The sequence below is a fragment of the Aquila chrysaetos genome, unplaced genomic scaffold (assembly GCF_900496995.4).
Source record: "Aquila chrysaetos chrysaetos unplaced genomic scaffold, bAquChr1.4, whole genome shotgun sequence".
Lineage (NCBI taxonomy): Eukaryota > Metazoa > Chordata > Aves > Accipitriformes > Accipitridae > Aquila > Aquila chrysaetos.
This window is the reverse complement of record NW_024470403.1, coordinates 82,818-94,598: the sequence shown is the minus strand read 5'-3', so window position 1 is coordinate 94,598 and position 11,781 is coordinate 82,818. Positions and strand designations below refer to the sequence as shown.

The window sequence follows — 11,781 nt, the reverse complement described above, 5'->3', positions numbered from 1 at the left end:
CCCCCTCACCAGTTCAGGTCCCCCATCCCAGCAGATGGTCTGACTGGGAAGGCAGAGCCCCCCCCGCAAAGAGCACAGTCATAAACTCTCCGCCGAGCTCCCCTATAGAGAACCGTATATCCGTTTTGGGAACTGATAGCTCTTCCCAGGGGAGGTTACCTCCTTTAGACGGGCGGGTTCCCATGCACCGAGCCGGCACGCTCGCCTCCCTCGCGCTGGGCAGATTACGGCAGAGTCTGGAGAAACAGAAACAGTCATTTATATCAAAACAGGGAATATTTCCCCAGCTCAGGCTTCCCATGCGAGGCCCGAGCTGCTGCTCCTACCCGTGCCGGACCCTCCACCACCGACCTGACGTGGGGTGCCTGGACCCCGCTGAGCCTTAACACCGCCCAGGACCTGCCCCAGGGGGAAAATGGGGTGCTAAGGGATGAAGGGAGTGGGGGTCTCCCCATGCTCAGACCTGCTCGGGGCTTTGATGGTCCCGACGAGGAGGCACCCCGGGCTGAAATCCTGGGTGCAGCTGACACGGAGGATCCCGAGGGGACAGACGGAGCTGTTGTGTGAGGGGAAACTGAGGCAGGGAGGCGGAGGAGGGGGCTTCCCCTGGGGGGGCTTAGGGACCAGGGGAGGGGGCTCTGCCCGAGGACAAGGGGACAGAGGGGGGGGCTTCCCCTGGGGGGCTTAGGGACCAGGGGAGGGGGCTCTCCCCGGGACGAGGGAGGCAGAGGAGGGGGCTCTCCCTGGGGGACATAGGGACCAGGGGAGGGGACCCTCCCAAGGGACAGGAGAGCAGAGGCTGGGGCTCGCCGCAGCGGGGAGGAGAGAGGGCTCTCCCGGGGATCACGGGGAGGAGGAAAGGAGGGGGCTCTCCCCGGGGGACACGGGGGCCGGAGGAGGGATTCCCCCCCCCCCCCCGCGTCCCCGCCGAGGCCCAGCGCGGAGGCCGAAGCCCCAACATGGCGGCCGCGTTGCCCCCGGTTACGGCTACTTCCGTCGGGACGCGGCGGCGGCCGGAAGCGCGGGTCACGTGGGAGAGCGGGAAGATGGCGGCGCCCAGGGCGGTGGGGCCGGGCCCGGCGCCGCTGCTGCGGATAACGGCGGAGTGCGGGCGGAGCCGGGCGCGGGTCGGCGAGCTGCGGCTGCCACACGGCCCCGTTCCCTGCCCCGTTTTCATGCCCGTGGGTACCCGCGGTACAGCCAAAGGCGTCACGGCCGCCCAGCTCGCCGCCCTCGGCTGCCGCATCTGCCTCGGCAACACCTACCACCTGGGCACGCGGCCGGTGAGCGCCGCCGCGGCGGGGGCCGGGAGGGAGGGGAGGGGGGAACCGGGAGGGCCGAACCGGAGGGGCTACCGGGGCCGGGCCGCCCGCAGCCACCGGCGAGCATCGGGCACCGGAGGGCCCCGCCCCTCCTCGACGACCACGCCCCCTCCTCGACGACCACGCCCCCGTAGACCCCGCTCCCGGGTGGGCCACGCCTCCTTTTGCCCTTAAAAGTCCCGGAGGGAGCCCTGAGGAAGGCCACGCCCCCTGCGGTGTCCACGCCACGCCCCTTGGGATAGCCCCCCCCGGGGGGGGCTCGGACCACCTGTGCCCATGGGAGAGCGGACTCGGGCTGGCCCCGCCCCCTGCAAGGCTCCGCCTCCCGCATGGCCCCGCCCCCGTGCGCGCTAGCTCCGCCCCCTGGGGTCCCCATGGTCCTGGGCTGAGCCCCCCCCCCCGACCCCCCCCCCGATCTGACACCCCCCCCTCCACCGCAGGGCCCGGAGCTGGTGCAGCGTGCCGGTGGTCTCCACGGCTTCATGGACTGGCCCCACAACCTGCTGACGGTGAGGGGGGGGCCGGGACCCCTACCTGGGGGGGGGGGGAGACACCCAGGACCCCCACCTGGGGGACGCACACCCCCAGGACCCCACTTCAGGGGGGGGAGAGACCCCCAGGACCCCACCTGTGGGGGGGACGCACCCCCAGGACCCCCACCTGGAGGCAATGACACCCCCAGGACCCCACTTGAGGGGGGGGAGACACCCCCAGGACCCCACCTGTGGGGGGGACACACCCCCAGGACCCCCACCTGGAGGCAATGACACCCCCAGGACCCCACTTGAGGGGGGGGGAGACACCCCCAGGACCCCACCTGTGGGGGGGACACCCCCCAGGACCCCCACCTGGAGGCAATGACACCCCCAGGACCCCACTTGAGGGGGGGGAGACACCCCCAGGACCCCACCTGGGGGGGGACACACCCCCAGGACCCCACTTGAGAAGGGGGGGAACCCCCAGGACCCCCACCCAGGGACCCCCAGCTCCCCTGATCCCCACCCTGCAGCCCCGGGACTCCCGATCCACCAGCCCCCCCTGCCCCAGGGACGTGGGGCATCACCCCCCCCCTCAGCCCCCCATTATTGGGGTCCCCCCCCCCAACACCTCCCCTGTGCCCCCCCCAGGACAGCGGGGGCTTCCAGATGGTCTCGCTGGTGGAGCTGTCGGAGGTGACGGAGGAGGGGGTCCGCTTCCGCTCCCCCTACGGCGGGGAGGAGATCCTGCTCAGCCCCGAGAAGTCCATCGAGATCCAGAACGCCCTGGGTGAGTCCACGGGGGGGGGGGGGCTGAACCCCAAAATCCGGGGGGGGGGATGTCCTGGGACATCCCCCCACCCTTCCTCACCCCCCCCAGGCGCCGACATCATGATGCAGCTGGACGACGTGGTGAGCAGCACCACGACGGGGCCGCGGGTCGAGGAGGCCATGCACAGGTCCGGGACCCCCCCAGACCCCCCCGGATCCCCCCCGGACCCCCACACCTGACCCCCCCGTCCCCCCCCCCCAGGTCCGTCCGCTGGCTCGACCGCTGCATCGCCGCCAACCGCCGCCCCGAGCAGCAGAAGCTCTTCGCCATCATCCAGGGGGGGCTGGATCCGGCCCTGCGCACCAAGTGCCTGGAAGGTAGCACGGCCGTGTTCCCCCTCCCTGCCTTCCTCCCGCTCCTCATCCTCATCCTCTTCCCCCTCCCTGCCTTCCTCCCACTCCCCATCGTCTTCCCGTTCTCCACCTGCTCCTCATCTTCCTCCCACTCCTCATCCTCTTCCCACTCTGTCTGCCCCCATTCCCCATCTTTCTCCTGCTCCTCATCGTCCTCCCGCCCCCTATCTTCCTCCCCCTCCCTGCCTTCCTCCTCATCCTCTTCCCATTCCCCGTCCTCCACCTGCTCCTCATCTTCCTCCCTCTTCCCACCTTCTTCCCATTCCCCATCTGCTCTTCGTCCTCCTCTGGCTTCCCACCTTCTTCCCACTCCTCATCTGGTCCCCCCATTCCCCATCTTCCTCCCACTCCTCATCCTCCCCCAGGTCCCCATCAGCTTCCCATTCCCTATCTTCCTCCCCCTCCCCACTTTCCACCTGCTCCCTCATCCTCCTCCCGCTCCCCCTCATCCTCCCACTCCCCATCTTCCTCCCACTCCTCATCCTCCTCCCACTCCTCACCTTCTTGCTCCCCGTCATCCTCCCATTCCCCATCTTCCTCCCACTCCCCATCTTCCTCCCACTCCTCATCCTCCTCCCACTCCTCACCTTCTTGCTCCCCCCTCATCCTCCCACTCCCCATCTTCCTCCCACTCCTCATCCTCCTCCCACTCCTCACCTTCTTGCTCCCCCTCATCCTCCCACTCCCCATCTTCCTCCCACTCCTCATCTTCCTCCTGCTCCCTACATTCCCCCCATTTCCCATCTTCTTCTTGCTCCCCATCCACCTCCTGCCCCCCGCCGCCAGGTCCCTGGGGGGGTGGGGGTCGGGGGGGGTCCGTGGGGTGCTCGCAGCCCCCGTCCCCTGTGTCCCCCCCCCAGAGATGACCCGTCGCGACGTCCCCGGCTTCGCCATCGGGGGCCTGAGCGGGGGCGAGGAGAAGGACCGCTTCTGGAAGATGGTGAAGCTCAGCACCGACCGCCTGCCGCGGGACAAGCCCCGATACCTGATGGGTGTGGGGTAGGTCCTGGAGCGGGGGGGGGGGGTGTGGGGCTCAGCCCCCCCCCCCCAGCTCAGCCCCCGCTCCCCTCCGCAGCTACGCCACCGACCTGGTGGTCTGCGTCGCTCTGGGCTGCGACATGTTCGACTGCGTCTTCCCCACCCGGACGGCAGTAAGAGGCTCCGGGGGGGGGGGGCTGGGACACACACACACACACACACACATACACGACCCCCCCGGGGTGGGGGGGGGGGCCTCTAGCCCTGACCCCCCTCCCCTCCCCGCAGCGTTTCGGCTCGGCGCTGGTCCCCTGGGGTTCGCTGCAGCTGAAGAACAAACAATTCGCCAAAGATTTCCGTCCCATCGACGAGAACTGCGACTGCCCCACGTGCCAGCGGTGGGTGGGTGGGAAGCTGGGGGGGGGGGGGAGAAACCCTGGGGGGGTGGGTCAAGATGGGGATCTGACCCCCCCCCCCATCTCTGCGCCCCCCATCCAGGCACAGCCGCGCGTACCTGCACGCCCTGATCCGCAGCGAGACGGCCGCCCTGCACCACCTCACCATCCACAACATCGCCTACCAGGTGGGGCTGGGGGTCCCGGGGGGGCCGTGGCAGCACCGGGAGGGGGGGCCCAGACTCCCCTTTAACCCCCCCCCCCACCTTCCCCACAGCTGAACCTGATGGGCTCCATCCGGGAGAGCATCCTGGCCCAGCGCTTCCCCGAATTCGTCCGGGAGTTCCTGAGCACCATGTACGGGGCGCGGGAGCGGGTCCCCGCCTGGGTGGTCGAGGCTTTGGCCACCGTCGGCATCACCCTGGACTGACGGGGACCCCCCCCCGCAACCCACCCCCCCATCCCCGGGGGGCAACGGAGGGGCCGAGCGCCCTGGCAGCCCCCGTTTCCCCCCCGCAGACGGTTTTATCCTTTCCATATGTATATTTTTATACTTTTTTTGTGGTTTTTTTTTACTACTTTGGTCTTTTTTTAAGAGGGGGCGGCTGCCGCTGCCGCATCCGGATAAAATCTCTTGGTGGGAACGGCGGCTTGCGTGGCTCTGAATGGGTCTGGGGGGGCCCCAAATGGGTCTGGGGGGGCTGTCTGCCCACGGCAGGGGCTCGGTGCCCCCTCGGGGCTGCGCTGTCCCTGGGCAGGGTGAGAGCGGGGGGGTCACGGTCCTGGGCAGGGGGGGTCCTGGGGTGCACGGTGCTCGTGGGACACGTCTGGTGCTGCCCGGGGGGGGGTCTCAGAGATCCCAGGGTCCGGTGGAACCCACGGCCGGAGAACCGGCGTTTTGGGGGACGCTCTGGGGTCTCAGAGACCTGGGGGGGGACTGAGGGAGAGGAGTATGGGGGATGGGGGTCTGGGGATGCAGAGGAGGGGGCCTGGGGGTGCAGGGGGGGAAAACTGGGGACATTCTGGGGACGCAGGAATGCAGAAGGGGCTCCGGGGATGCTCAGGGGTCCCAGGGACCTGGGAGGGGATCAGGGGGATGTTTGGGGGTCCCAGGAGGGGACCGGGGGATGCTCTGGGGTCCTGGGAAGGGACCAAGGGAGAGGACTGGGGGTCTGGGGGTGCAGGGGGGGGAAACTGGGGACGCTTTGGGGACCCAGGAATGCAGAAGGGGCTCTGGGGACCCTCTGGGGTCCTGGGGACGCTCTGGGGTCCCGGGGACTAGGGTTGGGGGGGGCTCTGGGGATGCAGAGGAGGGGACCTGGGGGTGCAGGGAGGGGGGAAACTGGGGATATTTTGGGGTCCCAGGGAGGCAGGAGGGGACCGGGGGGGATGCTCGGGGGTCCCAGGGAGGCAGGAGGGGACCGGGGGGGGTGCTCGGGGGTCCCGGGGACGCAGGAGAGGACTGGGGTGGTGGGGGACACGGGGGACCCGGGGCCGGGATTGTCTCCGACTCTGCTCCTCCATCAGCACCTTCTCCGCCGTCACCGACATCACAGCCCGGATCCGTCCCGTTGTCACCGTGACCCACGTGGGCCCCCCCCCCGTGCCGCAAACCCGCCTGCCGGCTCCCTACCCCCGACACCCCGGGGTCCCCCCAGGGCTCATTCCCCCCACCCAAAGACCCCGCGTGTGGGGAGGGGGGGCAGAGCCGGGTACCACCCTGGGGGTCCCCCCCAAAGGGATGAATTGGGGCAGGATCCGGCCGGGAGAAGGGGAAGGGGCTGGGTTGGGTTTAAATAGGGTCAGTGGGCGCAGGTGGGGGCTCAGGTGTGCTGGGGGGGGGGGGGGGGCAGAGAACGCAGCCCCCTGCACCCAGGTCCTGGGGAGGGGGACACCGGGGACCCCCCCCCACCATGGGCGACGTCCCCGAGCGTTGCGCGGTGCTGGCCTTTGTCCCCATCGACCCGGCGCGTGGCTGGGGGCGGTGAAGCGGCGTGAGTTTCTGGGGACACCCCCCCCCCCGGGAGCCCCCCAACGGACACCCCCCCCCACCCCGAGGTCTCACTGGTGTGTGTTGGGGGGCTGGGATGTGTGGGTCCGTGTTGGGGGGGAGGTTGGGTCCGGGGGTCCTTTGGGGGTCTGGGGGGGCTCAGACACGCGGGTCCTTTGTGGGGGGGGGGGGGTGTCTGGGATCTTGGAGGCGCGGGTCCTTCGGGGTCCCGGGGGGGTCGGACACGTGGGTCCAGTTTGGGGGTCTCGGCCCCGGGACGTGCGGGTCCTTTGGGGGTCTGCAAGCCCGGACGCGTGGGCCCACGGTGGGGGTCTCGGAGCCCGGACGCGCGCGTCCTTTGGGGGTGCGGGAGCCGGGACCCCCCCCACCCCCCGCACCCAGCGACGCTATTTTCGTCCGAAAACCCCCCAACTTCGTGCCGTTCGCCCTCCCCTCGCCCCCGCGGCGGCTCGGGGGGGACCGGGACCCCCGACCCCTGCCCCACGGCGGGCGGGGGGGGGCAGGCGGCGTCGTGGCCGGTGCCGTGCGTCAGCCGGGGCGCGTGGCCGGGGCGGCGGGGAGGAAGTTTGTGGACGGGGTGGGGTGCTCGGGGCTGCGTCACCCGCGATCGCCGATTTCTGCCGCTGCCGGGCACCCCGGCACCATTGGCAGCGGCCGCGCCGGGGCCGACGGGCAGGTGAGCGGCAACTGGGGGACACTGGGAGCGGCGACTGGGGTGAACTGGGAGCAACTGGGGTGAACTGGGAGCAACTGGGAAGGCTGGGAGCCACACCTGGGGTGAACTGGGAGCCGCTGGGAGCAACTGGGGTGAACTGGGAGCAACTGGGAAGGCTGGGAGCGGCAACTGGGGTGAACTGGGAGCCGCTGGGAGCAACTGGGGTGAACTGGGAAGGCTGGGAGCCGCTTCGAGCGACTGGGAAGGGCGGGAACAGCACCTGGAGTGAACTGGGAGTCACTGGGAGCAACTAGGAGCAGCAACGGGGGTGAACTGGGAGTCACTGGGAGCAACTGGGAAGGGCGGGAGCAGCGCCTGGGGTGAACTGGGAGCCGCTGGGAGCAACTGGGGTGAAGTGGGAGAAACTGGGAAGGCTGGGAGCCACACCTGGGGTGAACTGGGAGTCACTGGGAGCGGCAACGGGGGTGAACTGGGAGCCGCTGGGAGCAACTGGGAAGGGCGGGAGCAGCGCCTGGGGTAAACTGGGAGCAACTGGGGTGAAGTGGGAGCCACTGGGAAGGGTGGGAGCAGCACCTGGGGTGAACTGGGAGCCGCTGGGAGCAACTGGGAAGGGTGGGAGCAGCGCCTGGGGTAAACTGGGAGCCACTGGGAGCAACTGGGGTGAAGTGGGAGCCACTGGGAAGGGTGGGAGCAGCACCTGGGGTGAACTGGGAGTCACTGGGAGCAACCAGAAAGGGCGGGAGCAGCACCTGGGGTGAACTGGGAGCAACTGGGAAGGACTGGGAGTGGCACCCCACGGGGGAAGTAAGATCCATCTGGAAGGGCTGGCAGTGGCACCTGGGAGCAACTGGGAATGGCTGGGAGCTGCAGCAAGAGCAGTCACGGGACAAATGAGGAGAACTGGGCAGGGAGGGGAGCTGCACTCTGGGGAAACTGGGATGAACTGGGAAAAGCTGAGCACTGCACCCCAAGGAGGAACTGGGATGAACTAGGAAAGGCTTAGCGCTGCACGCCAAGGGGGAACTGGGATGAACTGGGAAGGGCTGAGCGCTGCACGCCAAGGGGGAACTGGGAAGGGCTGAGCGCTGCACACCAAGGGGGAACTGGGATGAACTGGGAAGGGCTGAGCGCTGCACGCCAAGGGGGAACTGGGATGAATTGGGAAGGGCTGAGCGCTGCACGCCAAGGGGGAACTGGGATGAACTGGGAAAGGCTGAGCACTGCAACCTGGGTGAACTGGAAAGCCCTGGGCAGGGCTGGCAGCCGCCCCCTGGGGCAAACTGGGAGAACTGGGCAGGGAGGGCACTTACATTCTGCTGTTAACTGGAAGAACTGGGCAGAGCTGGGAGCTGCACCTGAGGGGAACTGGGAGAACTGGGCAGAGCTGGGAGCTGCACCCGAGGGGAACTGGGAGAACTGGGCAGAGCAGGGAGCTGCACCCGAGGGGACCTGGGCAGAGCTGGGAGCTGCACGTGAGGGGAACTGGGAGAACTGGGAGCTGCACCCGAAAGGAACTGGGAGAACTGGGCAGAGCTGGGAGCTGCACGTGAGGGGAACTGGGAGAACTGGGAGCTGCACCCGAAAGGAACTGGGAGAACTGGGCAGAGGTGGGAGCTGCACCCGAGGGGAACTGGGAGAACTGGGAGCTGCACCTGAGGGGAACTGGGAGAACAGGGCAGAGCCGGGAGCTGCACCCATGGGGAACTGGGAGAACTGGGAGCTGCACCCGAAGGGAACTGGGAGAACTGGGCAGAGCTGGGAGCTGCACCCGAGGGGAACTGGGAGAACTGGGAGCTGCACCCGAGGGGAACTGGGAGAACAGGGCAGAGCCGGGAGCTGCACCTGAGGGGAACTGGGAGAACTGGGCAGAGCCGGGAGCTGCACCCGAGGGGAACTGGGAGAACTGGGCAGAGCTAGGAGCTGCACCTGAGGGGAACTGGGAGAACTGGGCAGCGCCGGGAGCTGCACCCGAGGGGAACTGGGAGAACTGGGAGCTGCACTCGAAGGGAACTGGGAGAACTGGGCAGAGCTGGGAGCTGCACCCGAGGGGAACTGGGAGAACTGGGAGCTGCACTCGAAGGGAACTGGGAGAACTGGGCAGAGGTGGGAGCTGCACCCGAGGGGAACTGGGAGAACTGGGCAGAGCTGGGAGCTGCACCCGAGGGGAACTGGGAGAACTGGGCAGAGGCAGGCTCTTGGCCCCAGGACCCCCACGGCTCCCACCGGTCAGGGGACAAGCAGCAGGACCCCCAACTGGTTTTACTGGTTTAACTGGCCGGGGGGGGTGCGGGGGAGGCGGAGCTGGGACCCCAGGGGGGCCGCGGGCGGCTCTGCACCCCAGCCGGGGCCCCCCCTGCCCTCACAGGGTGCCCCCGACCCCTCTCCGCCCCCCTGGGGCTCCCCCCGACCCCTCTGTGCCCCCCCGTCCCATCCTGTCCCCCCCCCCCCCATTGCGCCCACCCCAGGCGAGGACCGTCACCGAGCCGGGGGCCGCGGCGGCTCTCGGGGTCCCTTCACCGTCGCGGTGTTTGCGCCGGCCCCGGCGGGGGGGGGGCCCACAGCACCGCCGGTGTGTTCCCTCCCTTATCGCACCCGGCGCCTCTTATCAGCACCCGGCCCCCGCTGCGGCTGCGCCGAGACGGCCCCCGGCCGTGCCGGGGTGGGCGAGGGGACACCGACGGGGCTGGGGGCACCCGGTGCGGCCCCCCGGCACCCTGAGATACCCTGAAATGCGCCGGGGTGGGGTGGAGGGGCCCCGGCAGGCAAAGCGAGCGGGTTTTGGGTGCTGAGCGAGCGGCTGGGTGGGCAAGGAGCGAGCGGCTGGGTGGGTGCAGAGCCAGCCTCGGGCGGTTGCCAAGCGAGCGGCTGGGTGGGTGCAGAGCCAGCCTCGGGCGGTTGCCAAGCGAGCGGCCGGGTGGGCGCTAAGCGAGCCGAGGGGGGTTTTTTTGGGTGCCGAGGGAGCGTCGGGCGGGCCCGCCGTCGGTCTGAGGCGCCGGGTTTTCCCCCCGCAGAGCGGTAGCCGGAGCCATGAAGTGCCAGCTGAGCCCGCGCCTGCTGCTGCTGCCCGTCCTGGTGTCGCTGGCGCTGCTGGGGCTGCGGGTGCAGCGCTTCGCCGAGGAACCCGTCACCACCGCCCCCGCCCTGGCCGGCGGAGATGCCGCCGATCGGCAGCGCCCGGCCGGGCCGGGTTTCCGGTGGCACGGGGCGGCGGGCGCGCGCGGCAACGCCACGGTCAAGCCGCCCCCCACCCGGCACCCGCTGCAGCCCCCCTACCCTTACCCCTACCGCTTCCTCCTCAACGAGCCCCACAAGTGCCGGGACCAGACGCCGTTCCTGGTGCTGCTGGTGGTGACGGAGCCGGGGGACACGGCCGGCAGGAGCGCCATCCGGCAAACCTGGGGCAACGAAAGCTCGGTGCCGGGGGTCTCCATCCTCCGTCTTTTCCTCCCTCGGCGTCCCACCCGGTGTTCCGGCAGGAGCTGCGGCCGGTGCTGGAGGAGGAGAGCCTTCTCCACCACGACATCCTCCAGCAAGACTTCTTGGACACCTACAACAACCTGACGTTGAAGACGCTGATGGGCATGGAGTGGGTGAGCAAGCACTGCCCCAACGCACAGCACGTGATGAAGGCCGACCCGCGACGTCTTCCTCAACCCTGGGTTACCTGGTACAGCAATTCCTCATTCCCCCCCAAGAAGAACTTCATGACCGGTTAATCTACCGCAACACGGGGCCGCTGCGCAACAAGGGACTACAAGTGGTACGTGCCCCACGAGGTCTACCCCAACAACACCTACCCGCCCTACTGCGGCGGACCCGGCTATGTCCTCTCCGGGGATTTGGCAAGCAAATCTACGCCGTCGCCCAAACTTTGTCCAATCATCAACATGGAGGATGTCTTCATGGGCATCTGCCTGCACGCGCTGGGACATCAGCCGTCACAACAGCCCTTGGGGCGTCTTAACATGTACCGGATCGAGTACGAGAAGTGCCGCGTTCTCCGGTTGGTGATGGTCCACCCACTACGAGCCCCAGCAGCTGCTGAGACTCTGGCCGGCTTCCAGGAGCGAAGATGACGTGCCACGCTAGCCACGGCTGGAGGGCCGAGCCGTTGCCGGGGCTGCCGGGCACCGGAGCCATCCCGCAGCCCCCAGTGGCGGGTACCACTGCCCTCCCCGGTGTGGCCGAGACTTGCGGCTTCATCCCTCCGGTGACTTTCTGGCCAGTCTCCGGCTCTCAAGCAGCCGCTTGGGGCCGTCTCCAAACCTCGGGTCTCTCGGGGACCCCCCCGCCCCTACCGGGGATGGTTTCCACCCCCCCATTTTGAGCCACCAGCTGGTTTGCACTGCTGGAGCCGAGCGCTTTGCTCGCCGGACCAGCCACTTCACTTCATTAGATCTTTTTAATATTAGTAGTGGTATTATTGGTTTTTTTTTTTTCTGTCTGTTCTGAGCCAGCTGGTCACGGTGGTCTGGACCCCCACCGGCAGTAAAGCTGTGCCCGCATTAAGTTATGGCTGATATTATCAATAAAGGCCTGAAGCCAGCCGGAGCAACTCGCCAACTGTCTCGTTTCTCCTAGGTGCCAACAACCACACCTGGGCTGCCCACCGGCACGAACCCCCCACCAATCCCCTCTCGTTCCCGGTATGTGCTGGGGAGGGGAAGCGTCACCATCCCGAAACGCCGGATCAAGCCCGGCCTTTGCTTGGGCTGTTGACTCAACGCGGGCCTCACCG

The 11,781-nt window shown here is 68.7% G+C and overlaps 1 protein-coding gene and 1 pseudogene across 1 annotated transcript; both read left to right on the top strand.

Annotated features, from left to right (window-relative positions):
* Nucleotides 1-1,026: 1,026 nt before the first annotated feature.
* Nucleotides 1,027-4,992, top strand: LOC115338391 (queuine tRNA-ribosyltransferase catalytic subunit 1-like). The gene is made up of 10 exons (XM_030006961.1): nt 1,027-1,283; nt 1,763-1,831; nt 2,450-2,588; nt 2,679-2,757; nt 2,832-2,947; nt 3,844-3,982; nt 4,059-4,134; nt 4,250-4,359; nt 4,460-4,544; nt 4,634-4,992. The coding sequence occupies exons 1-10, from the start codon at nt 1,047-1,049 to the stop codon at nt 4,784-4,786; spliced, it is 1,203 nt and encodes a 400-aa protein (XP_029862821.1). The 5' UTR covers nt 1,027-1,046; the 3' UTR covers nt 4,787-4,992.
* Nucleotides 4,993-10,067: 5,075 nt separating this feature from the next.
* On the top strand, nt 10,068-11,132 carry LOC115338384 (annotated as a pseudogene).
* Nucleotides 11,133-11,781: the final 649 nt, after the last annotated feature.

Excerpts from the sequence above, each read along its gene's own strand:
- LOC115338391 (XM_030006961.1), top strand. The coding sequence starts at position 1,047 with ATGGCGGCGCCCAGGGCGGTGGGGCCGGGCCCGGCGCCGCTGCTGCGG. Across the intron at positions 1,284-1,762 it reads ACCACCTGGGCACGCGGCCG|GGCCCGGAGCTGGTGCAGCG; the intron begins GTGAGCGCCGCC and ends CCTCCACCGCAG. Across the intron at positions 2,948-3,843 it reads GCGCACCAAGTGCCTGGAAG|AGATGACCCGTCGCGACGTC; the intron begins GTAGCACGGCCG and ends TCCCCCCCCCAG.